The 21,901-nt window shown below is 34.6% G+C and overlaps 1 protein-coding gene across 1 annotated transcript in view; it reads left to right on the top strand.

Moving 5' to 3' along the window:
- LOC149798116 (uncharacterized) overlaps positions 1-21,901 on the top strand; it is a 131,297-nt gene that overhangs the window by 70,593 nt on the left and 38,803 nt on the right. Inside the window, exons 9-11 of the mRNA XM_089960843.1 lie at positions 17,469-17,633; positions 18,801-18,980; positions 20,169-20,369. Of these exons, the coding sequence (XP_089816969.1) occupies positions 17,469-17,633; positions 18,801-18,980; positions 20,169-20,369 (546 nt within the window). The remainder of the gene's footprint in view (positions 1-17,468; positions 17,634-18,800; positions 18,981-20,168; positions 20,370-21,901) is intronic.

Raw genomic sequence — 21,901 nt, forward strand, 5'->3', positions numbered from 1 at the left:
AAATTTATTGCCCTTCCTAGTTCAATAATTTTCACCGGATTCACTGAACTACCTTGTTCAATAATTTCCTTCGAATTCATTGCGCTTACGAGTTCAATAATCTCTTTCGAATTCATTTCTGTTCTTAGTTAAATAATTGCCTTCGATGTCATGGCTCTTCCTAGTTCATTAATTTCCGTCGAAGTGATTGCTCTTCCCAGTCAGTTTCCTCTAAATTAATTGCTCTTCCTAGTTCAATAAGAATCTCCAAATGTAGTGTACTTCCTGGATCAATAATTTCTTTCGAATTCATCTCTCTTCCTAGTTCAAAAATTTCCTTCGAATTCATCTCTCTTACTAGTTCGAAGGTTAACTTTAAATTCGTTACTTTTTCAATGATTTACTTCGAATTCATGCTCTTCCTAGTTCAATAACTTCCTCCAAATTCATTGCACTCCCTAGTGAAATGATTTCCTTCGAATTCATTTTCTTTTTAATTTAATAATTTCCTTTGACGTCATGGCTTTTCCTAGTTCATTAATTTCTTTCGACGTCATTGCTCTACCGTGTCAGTTTCATCCAAATGCATTGTTCTTCATAGTTAAATTATTTCCTTTGAATTCATTGCTGTTCCTAGTTCAAGCATTTCCTCCAAATTCATAGCTCCTCCTAGTTCAATAATTTCCTTGGAATTCATTGTTCTGCCCTGTTTAATAATTTCCTTCGAATTCAATGCTCTTCCTAGTTCAATAACTTCCTCCAAATTCATTGCTGTTCCTAGTCCGAAAATGTTCTTCGAATTCCTTGCTCTTCCTAGTTTAATAATTGTTTTCGAATTCATTGCTCTTCCTAGTTAAATTATTTCTTCCTAATTCATTGCTCTTCCTAGTTCAATAATTTCCTCCAAATTCATTGCTTTTCCTAGTTCAATATTTTCCTTTGAATTCATTGTTCTTCCCAGTGCAATAATTTATTTCGAATTAATTGCTCTTCCTAGTTCAATAATGTCCTCAAAATTCATTGCTTTCCTAGATCAATTAATTCCTTTGAATTCTTTACTCGTACTAGTTCAAGTTCAATAATGTCCTTCGAATGTATTGCTCTTCTCAGTTCAAAAATTGCCTTCGAATTCATTACTTTTCCTCGTTCAATGATTTCCTTCGAATTCATTGCTTTTCCAAGTTCAATAATTTCCTTCGAATTCATTTCTGTTCCTAGTACAATTATTTCCTTCTAAGTCATTGCTCTTCCTAGTTCAATTATTTCCTTCGAAGTCATTGCTCTCCCTAGTTCAATACTTTCCTTCGGATTCATTGGTCTTCCTGGTTTAATAATTTCCTTCGAAGTCATTCCTTTTCCTAGTTCAATAATTTCCTTCGAATTCATTGCTCTTTATGGTGAATTCCTTCAAATCCAATGCCTTTCCTAATTCAATGATTTCCTCCAAATTCATTTATCTGGCTTGTTCTGGACTATATAGATATATTTTTACGTCATATACCAGTTATAAAGAGTAGTTCAAAATGGAAACGGAATTGGTTTGAGGAATTTCTACAACTGCTATTGTCATTGAGGTTTATAAGTAGTTTACCATTTTACAGGACTCTGTAGATTCAGTAGTAGAAATAACTTTTAGGTCTGTGTGACAGTATGTTTTGCACAAAAAAGTGATATAGCACAAGGTTTGCTTAAAATAATTTATTTTATATGATGTCACTTTATGTTATTGCAGGCGAGACATGATACAAACGTTAGCTGTATAAAAATGTAATACCGAAATTCTACTTGAGTGTAGCAGCTGCTGCTTCTAACAATATTTAAGAATGAATCTTTACGTTAATACCACTGATATTGTCCCGTTTTTGCCGATGCAGATATAAATAGTATATCCGCTAGCAAAAACATTAAGCATAAAATAATTTTGTTCTAAAGTTTCATTTGAATACAGAGTATGACGCAAAAGTGACACAGTTTTCAAAACCTTACCACAAAATCTTAAAGCTGACGACGCCTGTTCCGTCTCCTCTGGTTGTAATGCAAACAATATTGAAAGAACCAAACGTAGACGGATATTATAGTAAAACAAGTTCTGTAGTTGTCATGTTTCTAATACTTTAATATAATACCACAATCACAGCATAATACTACTGTAATTAAAGTTCATCTAACCTGGGAAAGTAGTATAAAAACAGAGGAGTAATAATAATTAAGGATAACATTTTTTAAAACCGAGTAATGATTTGAAGTCAGACATAAATTTGCTTTAGTAGAGCAATACGTAACCTGTCGTAAACAATCTTAATTAAAATATATCAGTAGACATTGGAAGAGTTTACTTTTCGTAGCCAAATTTAAAAGTAGCAATGTTACAAAAATCTGAAGCTTATTGTACTGTGTAAACGATCACGCTAGTTTCAACATTAATATGAGTATCAAGGGCCATAACTCCTGACTGATGCGATTCAATGCTGGAAATGAATCTTATTCCTGGGTGCATTAATAACTATAAATGTGCTCATGCGAAACGAATGCCCAACCATAGTGCCTGAAATCATCTTAACACAGAAGTTAAATAACGTATCTAATTGTTTTCGTAGACAGGCCTGGTTTCACTTCTGGTACAGGTATAACCTGCTGGTTTTGTGGGTTTAACATCATTTTCCGCACTGGACAGGTTATAGAAGGTGGCTAATATAGTTGATGGAGAAAGAACCCGGGAAGACCCGGAGAAGTACCACCGACCAACGGTAATATTATTTGCAAGCTCTCTCAAATATTCACTTTGGCCGAACCGAGACTCGAACCCACCATTGACATATATCAGATATCAGTGATCTGTAAAGGCGAGTGCCGTAGACCACTTGGCTGCACTCTGCCAGTACGACACGGACATACAAAGGTAACAGAATAGTGAGAGACTGAAATATGCAAGCTAACTACAATATAAATCCTATAATGCCTAATAAAACTGTGTTCCCTAAATGAAAATAGGGAATACAGGCCGTCAGAAACTCGTCTAAATGGAAACGGAAACGAGTTAGACTCAGACTCAAGGTTTCTTCAATCAAAAATTAAACAATAAATACATGTAGTTGAAAACCAACCGATGCGTTGACGTTATTGGCGCCCATCAGTAACTTAAAATAAAATTATCAATATTACTTTTGTAACATATTATTGTTAAGTTCAGTTTTATATACATTTCGTACATCATACTATTTCATTAAAACTTATGGGGTTGTAAACTATGCATCTTGAGTTCCTTCTCGAAGTGTGAGTCTCTATGGTCTCAAGGACACAAACTTCATGCAACGTGATTGGGATCTTAAAAGTGACTTTTTGGTCTAGTTCGGGAGATACAGTTCTCTTCTTCACTTCAACCTCGCGAAGAAGATCCATGAAATCATATTGGAAATCTCTCTCTAACTTCGCTAATGTTCTCTTCTTCATATCAAACTCTCGGAGGAGATACATGAAATCATCTTGGAAATCTCTCTCTAAAAGGTGTCCCGAAGCAATGAAGAAACAATGAACGTATTATATTGCTCGAAAAGATTAGTTCAGGAAAACGTTTCTGCATTATGTACATGTCTGTCTGTCTGTCTTTGCGTGTTTTCTTGACTGTAAACGGCGCGATAGATATCACTTTTTCTGAGGCAATGGTGGTAGCTGTATCAATAATATTATTTTGTGTCGAAGATGCTGAAAGTTATATATCTCCTACTTCGGTTGACATATTGAAATGAAACTGTACTATTGTTATAACCTAAAGTGTCAGTCCCAAAATGACAAGTAGTCAGGTCACGAGTACAAAGGCATCATCAGTGGCATCAGTTTTAAGATTCTGTGCTAAAATGTTGTAAATAATAGAAAGTTGTTATAACATTATTAAATGCCTAAGATTTATACTCTGCTATACAAAGGTTTGCTAAAGTAGATATAGTAGTCGGCGAAATTCTTTTCCTGTTTATCTTGCTATTTGTGTGAAAGATTTCCGGCCACAGATAATTAAAGCTGTACCAACTAAAGCAATGAGAATACGATATTATTGGCCTAACTATTTATCTACGTACTGTGCCGGAATTTAAACACTTCAGTTTTGTTTTGATAATTCTTTATAAAGGAGTGTATGAATTTCACCTTTACAAGAGAAAGAACGAAACTGGCAATATGATGAGTGTCGGAAGTTTGCTCTTTTATAGTAGTCTGGAGCTATGCATCATGCAATTATCAAGGTCTGAAGAGGTTTGCAACGTGACTCAGTCTGTACAGAATAAATCTTTATTATTCCTATCAAATGTACAGAATAAATCTTCTTCATTTATTCATATCAAATGTATTATGAAGCCAAACCTTAGCGATGTTCTTATGGATTTTGTGGGATGGGGTTTAGATGGATGGGGTTTGATGGGTTGCATTTTGTGGGGTGGGGCTTTAATGGGTGGGGTTTTGTGGGGTGGGGTTTTGATGGGTGGGGTTCTGATGGTAGGGCTTTTGTGGGGTTGTTATTTTGATGGGTGGGGTTTGATGGGTGGGATAGGGTTAGCATCTGGCTCCACATGTAATGTATCATCAACAAAATAAAAAATTAGTTTCATTTTTTAAATAGATATATCACCTGCCCAAAAAGTTATAGATTTTACACAAACAATATTAAATTCTTTTATACTGACACTTAAATTTCTCGATACTGGCACATACGTATATAATTGGAACGTGTACTATTTTCCCAACAAACGGGGGAATTTTGAACGCGTGCTCTAAAATGACATAAAAATAAAAATCAAGCATGCAATTTTTTTCTCAGGGTTTATTACCTTTCGCTTACTATAAAAATAAATTTGAAGCACCACTACCACCGCTACCAACAACAACAACTATAACAATAATCCATTTCTTAAAGATAATTGTTTCTGTTCCATCTAAATGAAAAGCCCGATAGCTTTCGGGATTTTAGGAATATGTATAATTTGAGAGCTTTCGCGGCTTTGGGGCACTTCCAAAATCCGAGAGATTTTGGGATTGTTGGGCATGTGTACACTCTTTCTTTAGCGAGGTTCTTAGGAGACACTCGTAACTGAAGGGTTTTTCCTATTCAAAAGAAAGAACAACTTTCATGTGTTTACTCTTACGAATTTAAATATTTACTGGCAGTATATAACCTGAATCTGTAGAATGCGTGTCTAAAGTGACACATTAGACTTGTTCAAAGTTATCTTGGTGCCACAGACATTTTTACGTTAACTACTGCTCTTATTATGTTTGTAGTTTTATCTGAATATAAATTTATTGACAATAAATGTAGGCCTTTGTCAGATTGCATCTCTTTGTTTACTATACATTAACATGCAAAACAACCACAACCACCACCCCACCACACCAACCATTATTAAAACATTGTATTCTTTTCCACCTAAATGTAAAACCTAAAAGCTTTCGGGGCTCTGGGACTCATGTAAGGTCTGAGAGCTTTCGGGGCTCTGGGATTCATGTACAATCCGAGAGCTTTTCGGGCTCCGGGACACATGTAAACCCCAAAGGTTGTCGGTGCTTTACGACATATATGTTGAGTGTGGGTTTATTACTCCTTCTATTTACACTTGAGAGGTTGACAGAAGACCCTCGTCAGTGAATAATTCATTAACACTTCAAGGAAAAACAGTTTTCATGTGTTTACCGTAACGACATCAACCATTTAGTAGCTGCACTTGACCTGGCGTTATATAGTTTACGATTCTCGAAAGTCACACGTAGCACTTATTCCAATTTAAAGTCATATTCATTTTATTCGGGTCTATTATGTTGATAGTTTTATCTGAATATAAATTTATTCGGAATAAATGTTGACCTTGGATCAACGTGTTCAATATAATAGCACGCGATTTAAATAAAAAGGGATCAGAAACACGCATATTAGTTGCCAACATGAAAAAGTATACTACTATTTAAAGAGTCAATAACAGTGCACTGTAGGTCTATTGGTGATATAATACTGCTCTAAATATCAAACTGTTCAGAAATAAATCTTTCACAAACAACCTTTCCTAAATAGTATCCGTTTTCCAACAGAGATGGAAATATTTATATCTCTAAATATTTTCATGAAGGAACGCATTGTGATGATACTGATTAAAAACATATTTTCCCTTCGCCATGATTTAAATGAATACATTTTTTATAATTAAATTTATTTCAAGCACAAAATTATCAACTTATACCTTAGTCAAATGTACACGATTTTAATCTGCATGTATACTACACAGTAGCAATTAGGAAAGCGACATTTTAACTACGTCACTACAAGACCAAATTTTTTTCTTAGCACCGTAGCAGTTGATTACATGTGAAACAAATAGATGAATAGCATATTTACGATTAATAAAAACGATTTTAAGTTCAGTAATTCGTTCAAGACCTACCGTAAAATGGTCAAAAACTTTTCTTCGAGTGTTAATGACACATTTAAGACATTGTTGGCTTTATCATGCCGAGAAAACGGATGATAAAGCGAGCTACGTAGAGCATCAGTTTGTAATCCAAGGGCCGATCGTTTGGTTCCCGCCCAGACCATCCCGAGTCGACTGCCTGGGTGTGTCCTTTGGAAAGGTACAGGGCTTTCATTCATTGGCATGATGTAGTTGAAAACATGTTTATAATGACGTTACAACAACAGCTAAAAAGTGATATGGATTTTCTTGTCGTCTTCCAGATACTGAGATAATTCAAAATATTTGTGGGGAAAATGTAAAAACATCTATACGCAAGAAATATATACAGTTTTTAACATAGTCTCCTGTAGGCCAAAATCCCACAGATTTCAATGTTCAATCAGGCTATTTCTATGTTCAATCAGGTAATTTCTATGTTCAGTCAGGTGATTTATATGTACAATCAGGTGATTTATATGTTCAATCAGGTGATTTCTATGTGAAATCAGGTAATTTCTCTGTTCAATTTTCTATATTCAATGAGGTAATTTCTATGTTCAGTCATGGGATTTATATGTACAACCAGGTAATTTCTATATACAACCAGGTAATTTCTATGTTCAGTCAGGTTAATTTCTATGTTCTATGTCCAATAAGGTGATTTCTATGTTCAATCAGGTAATTTCTATGTTCAATCAGGTGATTTCTATGTGAAATCAGGTAATTTCTATGTTCAATTTTCTATATTCAATGAGGTAATTTCCATGTTCAATCAGAGGATTTATATGTACAAGCAGGTAATTTCTATATACAACCAGGTAATCTCTATGTTCAATCAGGTAATTTCTATGTTCAATCATGTGATTTCTATGCACAATCGGGTAATTTCTATGTTCAATCAGGTAATTTCAATGTACAATCAGGTGCGGAGGGGTTTTAGTGATAAAGAAGCTTTGATGCACCAGGTTTTCTCACATTGACTTATAGTCCATTTGCTCTTCCTTGCCTTTCCATAATTTAATTGTCTCCAAATTTTGATTGTTCAAATAATTATGGAGCCACTCAGCTTCTAAGTTATTTTTATTTCAGTATTAACGTATTATGGAGGTAAATTATCTACTACACCCATCAAAAAAAAAAAAAAAAAAAAACAACAACAACAACAACAAAAATAACAAAAACAAAAAAACAAACAATGAATACGACCGTATTTACCCATTTGAAGATCTCATCCTAATGCAAACAGCGTAAATCCAGATCCGCCATTGTATTATAGTCACGAATTCCACTTTCTATCACGAAGATATTTAAATGAAAAACAAAACAATATGCATTAAAAAAATATAAAATATGAAAGCCAGTACACGGTGAACTTTCATTAAAAGAACAAGGCCACTAGAAAAGAACCTAAGGTCGGACATGTGACTTTATAAGCAATATACCATTGTTAAATGTATCATCTATCTTGCAAGGAATTTAAATGTTAAAAATAGACTGCTGCAGATATTATGTTCAAGCGCATATTTCTTTGATTCACATATGGGATACAAAAAATCTGCTCCAATCGGAACGCCCTCGTCTTTTTTCCGGCAAGATGAGAAAGAAACTTCTGATGTAATTCGATGCCATTGAGAACTATAGTGGGAATTGCCTTATTTCTCAAGACACAAAAATGCGGCAAAATAGACAAAGTCACAATCGGAATATTGTCGGCCTTATTATCTGTGGTGCACTGCGCCTGAAGTAAATCACCAGACTGATTAAATGAATGTGCATTCATAAAACAACATCCGAGAATATTCTAAACTTGACGGAAATGGCCGAGAGATTTTCCAGTTGCAAATTGCCCCCTTATTGACGCATTCCCTTCTCTTAAACGCCATTGCCAAGTGTAACGTTGCCTCATAGAGTATGTTTGCTAATGTCTAAGAAGGACGTACAAATAAAATTTTTTAAATGAATGGATATATATCTCCGAACCCCCAGTCAGCAATGCCGACGGTCTAGGTGGATAATATACAAAAAATAAAATGTGAGGAATAATAATTTAATAACAGATCTAAACATTCAAACAACGCAAGTAAATTTCGACAATTTTTCCACTCGGTCGACCTATCTAATCTGCAAATTTCATCATCTGATGTGCAACGTGAGAATGTGTCCACCTGTCCCTGCTAATTTACTCATCTGTATTATTTCCCTTTCCTTGACTGGAACTCTAGTACCCATTCCATCCCTCCACTACGTCATTCACCCTTTCACTTCCGTTCTCCGATCTACCTGCAAACTTCTGCCTCCGTTATTCTATCCGGTCCCGTGACCTCTCTAACAGCTTCTTCCTACTTCGTCACCCCTGGGTGACACTCTGTCCAACCCGAACAACTCCAAACAGCAACGAAAGCTTCACTGTAAATAATAAGGTACGTATAGTCTAGTCTCCCTTTCGACTTAGGCAGTCTCCCACCCTCACACAACCTTTCATCGGCATAATGGCGGTTAAAATCATTAGGTCATGCATATACTCACATCGAAGTATTCCATACACGCTTGTACGATAAAATAAAGGTAATAATACAACAACGGTATTAACGACTCCTGATATATACATCGTCAACTTCCGTTGCATGAGTGTACATTTGTAATTCTCGATATAATAACTACCAACATCACAACAATCAGACGCATTCCTTACCTTACAAATCATAAGAGGTACACACAATGTTCAAATACAAATATGCAGATACTTCATGATATTTTCAAGAGGCCAACATGTCTAACTTTGTATAGTTCACAACTACGTGTTCAAATTCAAAATTAAAACAAGTTTAAGTTCATAGCTCATAGATAAATGCAGCAATTCAATACGACGCATATAGCCGCAAATTACACAATTCCTATCACAGGCTAACAATCTACGTAATTCAATATAGTATACTACTAATTTCCCTACAGAAAGTTGCAATAGGTAAATAACTCAAATACGTAGGTGTGATTAACTCTAATAAAGGTAACTTCTACAGAGCAACATAATTCTAGTAATCAGTTTCTACATACTACATATAAACGTACAACTCTCAGTTAGTAATGTTCAACAAAATTGAATTCGGGTTTGAGAATTCTTACCTTTAAGAAGGTCTACGTTTTACGAATGCCGAGCATTCAGAGTACGCCTCTTAGAATTCACTTCCTATCTTACTAGACGTCTGCGTTGGTCAAAATCCTGGCAAGTACTGAAGGACATAGAAAACAATTAATTTTACTATATGTTCTCTTCAATTGTTTCTCAATACTGACCATTCCACTGTATGACAATCAATACAAATCATATGCTAATCTAACATACATTCAAAGACTACTTCACGGTGAAGGTCTTGTCAAAGGTTGACCTGCATTTTTTTTGAGAGGCTGGACTGTCAACAGAGCAGCATGCAAACAGAACACATATTTTACTTCAGATCACACCCTGACCTCATTTTCAAGAATAAACACTTGCCTTTAAACCCTACAAAAAATGCATAAATATAACTCTTTTATCACCACCAAAATGAGAGAGGAAAAATATTCTAAAAAAAGCCTAGAACTACATTTGTGGATACTGAACTGAAAGTACTAATTGTGACCTGATTCCTGAAGTGATCGTAAAATTACCTGTAGAATAAGGGTCTGCTTCGGACAGATGTCCCGCCCATATTTCCCTAACTCAGCCTTGATTTGATACTTGGGTCTGTTTGAACTGTAGTCTGCCTAGTAGTTTCTCACGCGCATGTCAAATTATTTTCTTCAGCGGTTTTGCCGAAGCTTGGTTGTGAATAAACAAGCTCTTCCGGTTTTACCAGTTACTTTGTTTCTTTGAAGATAGCCCCCGATATGTTATTTCCAGTGTCGATTCAAGCCGCATTCTTGCGCAACAAAGGTCAGTCGCCAATGTCATGGCGACATTCTTCACCCCAGGCAACCTACGTACATGAGGGCTGTCTTCACAACGTGACACCATCGCAAATTGGAATCCGTAACTTTCTGGAAGAAATTTCTTTTTTGTACACTCCGTTTTTAAAAAAGGGAGTTGCAAAGTAACAGAAAATATATCAGCGTTAAACGTTGAGCCAGTTATTCAGTCTGTTATTCAGTCAGCTATTGCTACTATTTCAATATTTAGGGACGGTGGTGGCAAAATTCAGTGCTGAAATGATTGATATGACCGCTCAAAATAAGCCTGACCACTAGCTCAACTGGTTTGTGTTGGCAGTGACGTCTGCATTACAAGCGAAAGACTTTTCTACGGGATTCCATTTGAAGAATACTACCGATGGAATGATGCCGCTTAGAAGGGTGAAATCGTCTGATAGCAGAAAACCCAGTTCCGGTAAAGTACGTTAGGCAAAATATAACCATCTCAAAAGCATTGTGAACACTTCATAAAATTAGCTGTTTTAGTAAAGTAAACTGAAGTTCTCATGTTGTAGAGACCATTTTGTATAAAACCGAACTGTGTATTAATAAAAGCTGTGGATAAGACTAAATGTTATCTAAGAGAAAGCAGCTGATAAAGGTGGATGGGGAATTACGGAAAGTTGTGGATACGTCTGGAAGGTCTGAAATAGAAAACTGTGGATAAGGATGGACGGTCTGTTAGGGAAAACTGTGGATAAGGATGGACGGAGTATTTGAGAAAGAGATAAGGGATACACAAACAAATGTGGGTATTTATATATAAGATGTAAATATTTTGGCATTTGTGTAAACCATCAAAGCAGAATGGTTCATTGACAATTTTGAAGGAATATTAGTAAAAGCATAGATCAGACTGTGCACTCCTAATATTTGGTGAATATTATTTGTATCGTAATGTGGCAAGAGCGCTTTATCTATGATGATGATAATGCTGGATGGATCAACTTGTAAGATATGTACAACAGTTTTTGATGAAATAACTCTAGTGAAGTTAAAACGAAGTAAAGACGAGAACCTTGGATAACTACTGAAATTAGGAACAAATAAAATATAGAACATTTATTGAGCATCTAAAGGAAAGACAACATTAATGCTAATGTGTATAAAGATTGTGGTAAAGGTATAAATCAGGTGCTGAGATATGTTGTGGACGCAAAAGCTAAGTATTTTTGTAACAAACTTGAAGACAATACAAACAAATTAAAGAAATTATGGCAACAGTTGAAGTCCTTCTTGGGCAATTATAAGCCAAAGGATAAGTATGTATTGATGGGAGCAACCGTCATGACTCCTGTGGCAATGCAAATCATTGTAATAACTGTGACACTGCAAATCATTGTAATAACTGCCTCACTAACGTTGCATATATTCTCTAGTAGAAATTGCATTTACAACAGAGTCTAAATTTGTAACGGGTTTTGCAGAGTAAAGCAACATTACTCATAATTACCCACTCCAAGATAAACCTGTAAAAGAGAATTTTGTTCACAAATAATTTAGTAACTTTAGTCGATGTACAGGTACAGATCTTTTTGACAATTGCTGTTACTTTTATTGGTAATCTGTACATATCAAATTGTATTGATCCTGAATAAATGAAATTAGCCAGGGTTCGGTCTCGTTTTAAAATGATAGTAGATATGACATGAGCAATTACAGTCCTATTAGTATATTTAGTACTGTAACCAAGAGTCTAAAAACGGCAGAATATGTTCCACTTTAATTTTTAAAAAACCAAAAATACTTTTCTCCATGAACAACTTCGGGCTTTAGGGGAATGTACTCCACTAAAACATGTTTGATACAGATTTTTTGAGTATGTTAAGATTCAGACATCCTAAGGTGTTTACAATACAATATACAAGCTTTCGGCACAGTGAATAATGACATACTGTGTAAAAAAATATTTTGAACAGGAGTTACGGCCATTAAATGGCTTGAATCTGATGTCAGCCATATACAACATATTTATAATTCATAACAATACAGAATCCAGACTTTTGAGAATATCGTGTAGCGTTTCCTCAGGGTGGCATTTTAGGACCTGTTCTTTTGCTTAGTATGTAAATTATATTGTAACTAGTATACGTCTTAACTGTAGAATTTTACTATATGCAGATATAGTACTAGTATGAGTGCACATCAGGATCCAAATTAAAATTAAAAATCATTGAAACCTTGCTTATGTTTAGAGAGAATACAACTTGTTGGCCCCTAAGAAACAATACAAGAGATCCGAAAATTTAAATTACAATCAATTACTAACCGTGTATGAAATATTTAGATCAAAATAAAGATAACTTACTCTAGGGTGATATCATAGTCAACAGTATAGTAAACAACGAAGATGTCAGGTTAAAGTCTGTGTACAGACTTGTCCAATCTTTATCACTGACAACTAGAATAATATGCTTGAATTGGTAATAAACTCCAAATAGCAAATAAAAAAGCTAAGATTTTTAAGTAACCTTGAATCATGATTAAGCATCAGACTTCATCAACATGACCGTGTAAATTCCAAAAGTAATGGGTAGAGTGAAACAATCATGGTTCAGTCATGTTCATAATGGTTTTATTTTACAAGAAACGTCCATATCACCTGAAGCAGATATTTATGAAAATTATTGATCATTCCAGGTTATCACAGAGGTAAATTTAATTGTATTACAGGTTGTATTGTCGGCATCAATTCAACTTTCTTTTGTAATAACCTTTCTATTACTCGATTTACCTTTTTACATCAAGTCAAATCAAAAGAGCGTAGGTCAAAGATATTCTGCAAGTTCTAATTCGTAGTGATGTCCAGCACTGGGGAATAATACCGCAGACATGTTGCATCATGTCCCACCCACTCACATTAACCAGACACCAGGCCGGCCAGTCCTAACACTAACCTCTTAATGCTAGCGTCAAACAAGGTAGCTATTAGTACCATTTGTATCAGTCTGTGTTATGACTCGGCCGGGATTCGAACCCGCGACCGTGACGGACGATCTAATAACATAGGCCACCGCAGCGGTCTGTGTGTATGCGAGAAAGCTTGCCAGTAACTTCCTGTTAGTCGGTGATTCTTACTGTGATTTTCCCGAGTTCTTCCTCCACAAGTTATACTGGCCGCCATGTATGCCTATCGGGTTCTTAAAAACGGCTTTAGCATAACAAAGACAACAACGTCACTGTATTTATGTATATCTAAACTTTTGTCTCACACTCACAGGGACCCCTCTGGAGGAGGCTTAAGACAATACCATAACTGAACATGGCTAGAAGACGGACAAGTACCAAGGCCTTGTTTGATGTGATTCAACCTAACGTTTTAGGAGGAAACAAAAGACAGAATGAGAGAATGACAGATAAACGGATTCACGTTATCTTGAGCGTGGGAATACCAAGTAATGAGGGGTTTCACCAGCAATTGTATCAATGGGAAAACACATATAAATGTAAATTGTTCTCTTCCCTAAATCACCGTAGTCACCTTGTAATTTATTTTTCTTTGAAACTGGTTTCTGGTTACCCAGTTCAACGCGTACATGTGACCAAGTGTCTTTTATGTCTTTTATGAAAAGATTCTCAGGGCCCAATACCGTCTGTACACGCTTATAAGACGAGTCTTATTGCAAAGTGCGGAGACCAGTTTCTCTCGTCGCTTAATGCACTGACATATCTTAGTCCCTGCACTTTGTTAGGAGCAGTCAGTTAAATAAATAAGATAGACCCTGATCAGCTGGTAAATTATGCCACTGCAGATTAGATCTATTTTGCTTGCATTTTTAAGCGTCTTATATGAGCACACAGATGGCGTGCATCGTACTCATTGAGGTGTATGATATAACCAGAAATAATATGACCAGTTACATCCGGGTCTATATTATTCGCTCAGACCTGTAGTCTGTACAAAGACGTGGCATGTCAAAAGAACAGTACACAATGAAACTACGCTTGGTAATTCTCTTGGCTTATACAGTTATCTTTCAGACAGGAATTACAGGTATGATTTGTGATGAAATTCTACAGTTATATTTAACGCAATGACATTCAACACATTTCTGCTTAAAGAGTAGGAGCTCCTATCATCACAACCGCATTATTATTTTGCTCATCTGTGCATGGTCGGGATTATAGGAGTCGGTGCTTACAAGCAAGACGATGTTTGCCGTTTACTCGCATAACTGGGTTCGAAAATATCTGTAGCGTACGAATTGGAATTGTCTAATCTGTATGATAATATTATTTATTCATATTTACAAAATTTCTGTTAGATTTATCGAGTATTATCCTGTATAATCCAGTGACAGCACTTTCCGTTCTATCTGGTGTATATTTGTGACCCTAAATAAATAAATAAAATATGTTACCTGCATTATAACATTATTTATACTTGATTATGTATTTCAATGTAATATAAGAATATCTTTAATGTGTTTATATGCAGTTTAAGTATAAAGAATGTAATATTATTTAACTTTATTAGCTGTTGAAGTTATCAGAAATAGTTTCTTAGTTAAAAGTACCTCCATATATATATATATATATATATATATATATATATATATATATATATATATATATATATATATATATATATATATATATATATATATATATATAATGTATATTTAATTTAATTGTTTGTTTGTTAGTTTTAAAATAATTTTATTTCATTACATGCTATTGTAATGTAACATTGTGTGATGGACTTGACCTTGTCCAATATTGAGTTCATTTCTGCTAGACCCGATTGACTTTTCTTTCTTTTTGTATTTCCTTTTACGTCAACAACTAATACATAGCTAAATTATTCTTCATGTTTATGAGCTTAATATTAGAATTATTATTAATAGAAAAAGTAAATATTTTGATTTGGGTGAATGTTTTAGACTTTCCTAAGTGAATTTTACTGGTTATGGATTTGATTTTGAAAACATCAGGATCATTCTAGAAGGTTCCCATTAGGTAATTGTTTTTTTTTAGAATCTGTTAATTTTGACCTGAGGTCAAGTAGAGAACTATATAGTTTTGTAATTGTGATGAATTGGTCATTAGTGCTTCAACATCTAGCACTTTCAAGTTGTATTATGTTGTATTCAGTTCGGGCTGAATTTTATTTTCTTCAAATTATTGAATTTAAGTGATTATTTTCTCTGAAATACGAAAGTACTCTGATAAAATTCTTGGATAAAGACATTCACTGGAATTTATAAGAAATTCGAACTTGCAATTGTATTACTGGGATTCAACAAAAGACTGTTGACACATCAGCACTTCTTAAGCTATAACAGACACTTCGTCGACTCCAGTTTTGGATCTCTTTATGCAGGACATTATATTATTAGGACTTGTGTCTGTAATTCTTGGATTTCTTTTTGGGATTTAATTCGCAAACCTTAAGTTCTTTTGACTCGCTTTCACGTTGTATTCGGGAGAAAAAAATCTTTGTTAAATTTTAGAAAGCTTGCTGTCTTTCAGTCTTTTCTGTTACTTATTTTAAGAACATAGACTCATAACAATATTGCTACATTTCAATCCAATGAGATTGTGCTTGATAAGCCAGCTTTGAACGGTATGCCATCAAAGAAATTGGTGGCCACTAATCATGGTATAGTCATTGACATGCAACTAAATTTTCCTGTCGGCATGCCGATCTAATATATAATTTGTCTTTGATGAGTACATTTCAGTTGTATTATATATTGAATAAAGAAATGTTACATATTTCAGTAGACCCAACTGAACGAAACTTTTCTTCCTGTCGGCAACTTCTTTGCAACATTTATTTTCTAAATGCTTCCCAGTGGTGGCTATGACTACACTTAAGTTCTAAATGGCACTTAATTTCGTCGCAATATACAGATAATGCATATCTAATTATAATGAAATAGCAATCTTTATGTTGTTAAAGAAAACTGATTGTAATCTCCTTCTCGTAATCTAATTGTGAAAGACCTAAAGTCACTACACCAGTCTAATTTGTACATACTTTCAGTATGCCCTATATCACGATTAAGCTATGGCTAACATCTCTTCCTGACTTGTAAACTCTTTAGACAATCCCGATATTGTCCAGGTACAACTGACATTAAAGTACAGAATCTTCCGAATGAATTCCAATAGTCCTGAATGGCCTGATGTGCCACGATGACGTAATCCAGAATATCTTTGAATGACTATTCAATAGTTCCAAAATAATGCATTAGTCCAGAATTCAATTAGCACTTTAGCATTTCCGATGAATGACTTAAATCATTACTATCGGATTATAGCTAAACACAAACTACAAATGAATCAACGGACTGGTAATAAAACAGGAATAAAATAAGAATAAATACTTGTTTGAAAACCTCTGTTTATACAGACACATTAGAATATTCTGGAATTCACATTATGCGAGTCATATATATTTGGAACCATACATCAGATTCTTTTTAGAATATTCTGAATTCGTAAATCTATGCGAACATATTATTTACAATTTAAAATTACGAACAAAAGTTGGCTATGTAAACATGTTATCCACAAATGAATATTAGCTTAAAGTATAACCTACAGTCAAAGACAAAAGTTAATCATATATATGTGATGTGATTTGGATTTTTAACGTAGCTTTAACAATTTTTCGGTCATATTGATACGATGTCTGCAATGTGCCAGTTTACAGTGCTGTCTAGCACTGGGGCATCATGTCGCATACATGTAGCATGATGTCCCACCAAGTTACATTATCTTGACACCAGCCCAACCAGTCCTAACACTAACCTCTTGATGCTGAGCACCAAGCGAGGCAGCTGTTAGTACCATTTTTCTAAGTCTTTGGTATGACCCGGCCGGGGATCGAACCCACAACCTACCGGATCCGAGGCGGACACTCTAACCACTAGGCCACCGGAGCGGTGTTAAGCATATATATATATATATATATATATATATATATATATATATATATATATATATATATATTATTCTGCGTGACATAAAATACTCATAATAGCTTTAATTACTAATCTGTCTGGGTAATTAGGATGATTCATGCATACATCAATTCACCCATCAATTAAGGTATTCATTCATTTGAATCGTTTAATCAAGGAGGTCATGCATTAATATTTGTAGATTCTACATGTTCTCCTGGTGGATACAGGAACGAACAGTTTCAATTCGGACCCCACTGTATGTACAAATGTAACTGTAAAAACAGTTCAGAACAATGTGAAGAAGTGAGCGGACAATGTACAAGTGGCTGTGCGGACGGATGGATAGGACCAGGATGCCAATACGGTGTGTGAATGCAGGATAAGTGTAGCTTCAAGTTGTATCCGGAAACAGTTTGTTACTATATTCTGATGGTTCTTTTTCTACCTCCTTGTATCGAATCACTTAAAATTTGCTTCAGACATTTCCAGCTTTTCATCTGCAAACACGTTGGTATAATTTCTACCTTTTGTCGCTTATTCAGACCTAATTCTAATAAAAACTCAAATGTTTTTTCGAAATTATATATATATATATATATATATATATATATATATATATATATATATATATATATATATATATATATATATTCGTCTTAGCGAGGTCTGCATCCCTCAGTAAGAAATGTAAGTTAAGAACATATAGACCACCTAAAATCATCTCTATTGTTTTTGTAATTTTGTAAATAAATAGCTTATATTTCTCAAATATTAATAAATTATCCTGCTATTTGCTGTTGCAATTCTGGGATCATTTAATTTGCATAAATTTTTCTTTCTGTTCTACTGACGATAATTTGAATTCTGAACAAGATGGCGTGCGATATGGCGTAAAGTCTTCATTCTGGTAGAGTCATATCAATACACTGCTACAATGATGTACGACAAAGACTAAATGCAATTTTTCAGTATGTAGTCTAAAATAAATTTGTGATTGATATCATCCTTTTTGATATTTATCTGTTCTGTAACAAGTATTGAGGTATCTACAAATGTAATCTTTGAGGTATGTTTTAACCTTGCTGCAAAAGCAAGAAAGAACTGGTGTTCACACTGCATCTGGTGGAAGGCGGCTAAGTCGAATCAGATTAAGTGTTAACGTTTCGCGACGAAAATTTTTCTGTTGAACATTAAGGACAGGCTGTCTGTGATAGACACGACTTTTGCTTCAGACTTTTGGTTGGTAGAAACTGAAATAAAAGACTCCAGGGTTTCATGTGTTCTTTAAGGCTCAATTTGACATCATTTTCCTCACCTTGGTTGACAATTTCGTTATTGGTAAATAGTTAAAAACAAGGCAGAGCGGGCTTTAATACTCACGTTAGATTCATAAGAAATATCTAAAATCTGTTTTATGTTTGCGCGAGAGATTGTCACCCAACGCTTCCATTATATTAAGCTGATGGTATAAGCACCGCAAACTCGAGTATCATTTAATCCTTATACAGGATTATTCTTTCTTGACCTGCAGGAGACGTTGCACTCAGGAAACCAGCGAACCAGTCATCTTCTGGTGATCCTTCTTCAGTAGTTGACGGAAACTACAGCACGTGCACTAATGTTACCGCTGGATCGACGGGCATATGGTGGGAAGTTAACCTTGAAACAAAATATACAATTGCCGGATTAGTCGTAACAATGCATGAAATGCGTAAGTAGTATACAAATTGTTGTGACGATAACAGAATACAAAAAGTATGAAAATCGCGACTTGGAGGAACATAATATCGAGAAAGACACTTAACTAGGACATTAATAATTGTCATGGCTTTAGGAAATAGCTTATTTTTTTCTGATCATATACATGTCCTATTGAAATATATAATAAGGCACATTTTCAAACATAAATACATATGGTAAAATATCTTACCACGCACACTTAGTCACATCATATTACTTCTACAAATGTCAGGGCTATGATGATTTTCGTTTAATCGATTTTCAATGAGCTTTGTAGACTGGAAAGAAAGCAGCAATAAATTTAAACCATTGCGGTTGTTTAGATCTGATTTGATCTCATGCCCTGATAAAGTGTTGATATCATCAAAATTATAACATCATGATAAGAATGACGTCAAAATGACGCCTAGGCTTGTAAATAACTAAACTACAAGTATGTCGTGTTTTTATTGATCCAAAGTACGTTAATCAACATTAGGAGAACCGTTAGCGCCTCATACTTTAGCGCCATGTTTTCGTTAGACCTCGTTTTTTCTGATCCCCCCCCCCCCCCCCCCCGCTTCGATCTGCGTTCTTCTCATCCTGCTGACTTGGTTTGGCTGTCCACTCTGTATCGATAAAGGCTGAAAAAGGCCGGATAACGCAAGCTATATGCTTTGCTGCTTTGGAACTCTTGAATTTTTCACTGATTACTCATATAGTGCTTGATTGAGTGAAGAAACTTTTATGAGGGAAAGACACTGGTGGCAAAAATCGCCTCTATATATGTAAAAATCCGTCCCAACAACAGGCAATATATATGAAATATGCGAAAAGAATGCTAACTTTAATTATAAACTGAAATTGCATCCACCTTGGAGAATGCATCATATATTATTTCTGCAAAACAGTAGTCCAAGTTAGTTTCAATATACTTAAACGAAAACGCGTGTTAATGCATGTCTGTTGTCCAAGTTCTTTGAACACACACACACACACACACACACACACACACACACACACACACACATATATATATATATATATATATATATATATATATATATATATATATATATATATATATATATAGTGTGTGTGTTTTACAGAATTTTTTCAGTAGTGAGCTAAATGGAAGAAACGTTGAGAGGAACTGCACATGAATCTTATCTTTTGTCAGATGACAACCAACTATTTCAAGTCGAAATAAAGAACAGTTCAGTCAGCAGTGGTCGATATTGTCTTAGCGATGGTGGATTCACTCCATCCAACGGTGAGATTCAAATCTCATGTACAGATGCCATATATGGGTCCGTAGTCAGGATATCATCATTAGGTAGTATGACATGGACCATACTGTGTGACCTGCGTATATTCGGTGGTGAATATCATTTATCATACATTTTATAACTAACATGTTTAACTGATTCACATTTTATTTGCAAAACTGAAGATCTAAAAATGTACTTTCTATATCTATTCGTCATAAATGACAACAGCTAATACTTTTATCTGATGCATATGTTTTATTATGGTCATTGTCGAAAGTAACTACAATTAATTAATTTATTAAGTAAGTAAGTAATTTTGATGGAGACTAATAACAGCCAAGATATGATACATATATGTGAGTGACGAGGACATGACATACAACTACATATGTAAGACACTGACACATATATACATACACTGGAATACACATATGCTATGTTTGTTATGATGAAATGGTAATGTATAGTTCCAAAGTTACCCTAAGGAGGAATGTTTCTGGCCATTTGACAACCGCTACAGTATCTCCTCTTAGGTTAGATGGATTTCTAGACATTACTCAAATGTACGAAGTATTTAAAAGTACTGATACATACTAATTTATGTTACAACACATATTGATGACTAATTTAGAAATATAATCCTTATCACTACATGTATTGATTTTGATCTGCTGGTATTGAACCTTACTGTAGTCCTTAAGGAAAAAAACAATCATTGATATTGTTTCACTGATTTTTCTTGGAATATTTCTTGAAATATTCGCAACTCTTGAAGAATGTTATTTGCATTGTACACAACGACAGCCCTAAAGCCCAACACAGAAATTAACAAGTTTATTGAATTAAGCCTCGTGGGCTTTTTAATAGGCGATCGAAATCGTTCAGTACTTTGAGTCAATAATCTGAGAAATACCTGCAAAATATTACATCATCTCATCTCATATAGATTTCTTTAGTTACCATGGGCCACTTGGAGACTCTACAAATCCCATACAATGTCTGCTTCGGTCTGTTCAAATGTAGATTTTGCCAGATTGACTTGTCTCCCTTTCATTCTTTATATGTCAGCGAAACATTTAGGATACATTACATGAAACAAATTATCGGCTTTGAAGCTTTGCACGAGTCTCGTTAAAGGGACTTAGTTCATTGTTTTTGTCGATATTATTTCGGTAAAATTAAGGGAATATTTGGTGGGATAAATTTGTTGTAAAGGTTGTGTGACCGTAAATTTATAGGATCAATGTATAATTCGTATTTAACTCGTATCAATAGCCAATAGTCCAATGAAAATCACTTACTGACTCATAAATCTCAATCATTAATAAATTATATAGCTTACATTAGTCGCCATTAAAAATCGATGACAATTCACTGGCTTGGTCTGAATTTTACCTAAGAGGAAAGCAGTAATTCGCTAGATACTTTTTATTTTTACAATCCGTCCAAAGTGGAACCCCTCATGGCACTATTATTGGCTGTTTGGTCTTTCATATTTTCATGAATGATTTGCCATTTTATATGAAAGCCACTGAAACTGACCTTTTTGTGGAGTGAAAAAAAGAAGAAATTTCACAGTGTCATTATCTCTTGAAATATAATTAAATTATTAACACAGAAAATCAAACACTTATATGAATGA

Source organism: Sinohyriopsis cumingii, chromosome 6 (genome assembly GCF_028554795.1).
Source record: "Sinohyriopsis cumingii isolate HCF-2022 chromosome 6, ASM2855479v2, whole genome shotgun sequence".
NCBI lineage: Eukaryota > Metazoa > Mollusca > Bivalvia > Unionida > Unionidae > Sinohyriopsis > Sinohyriopsis cumingii.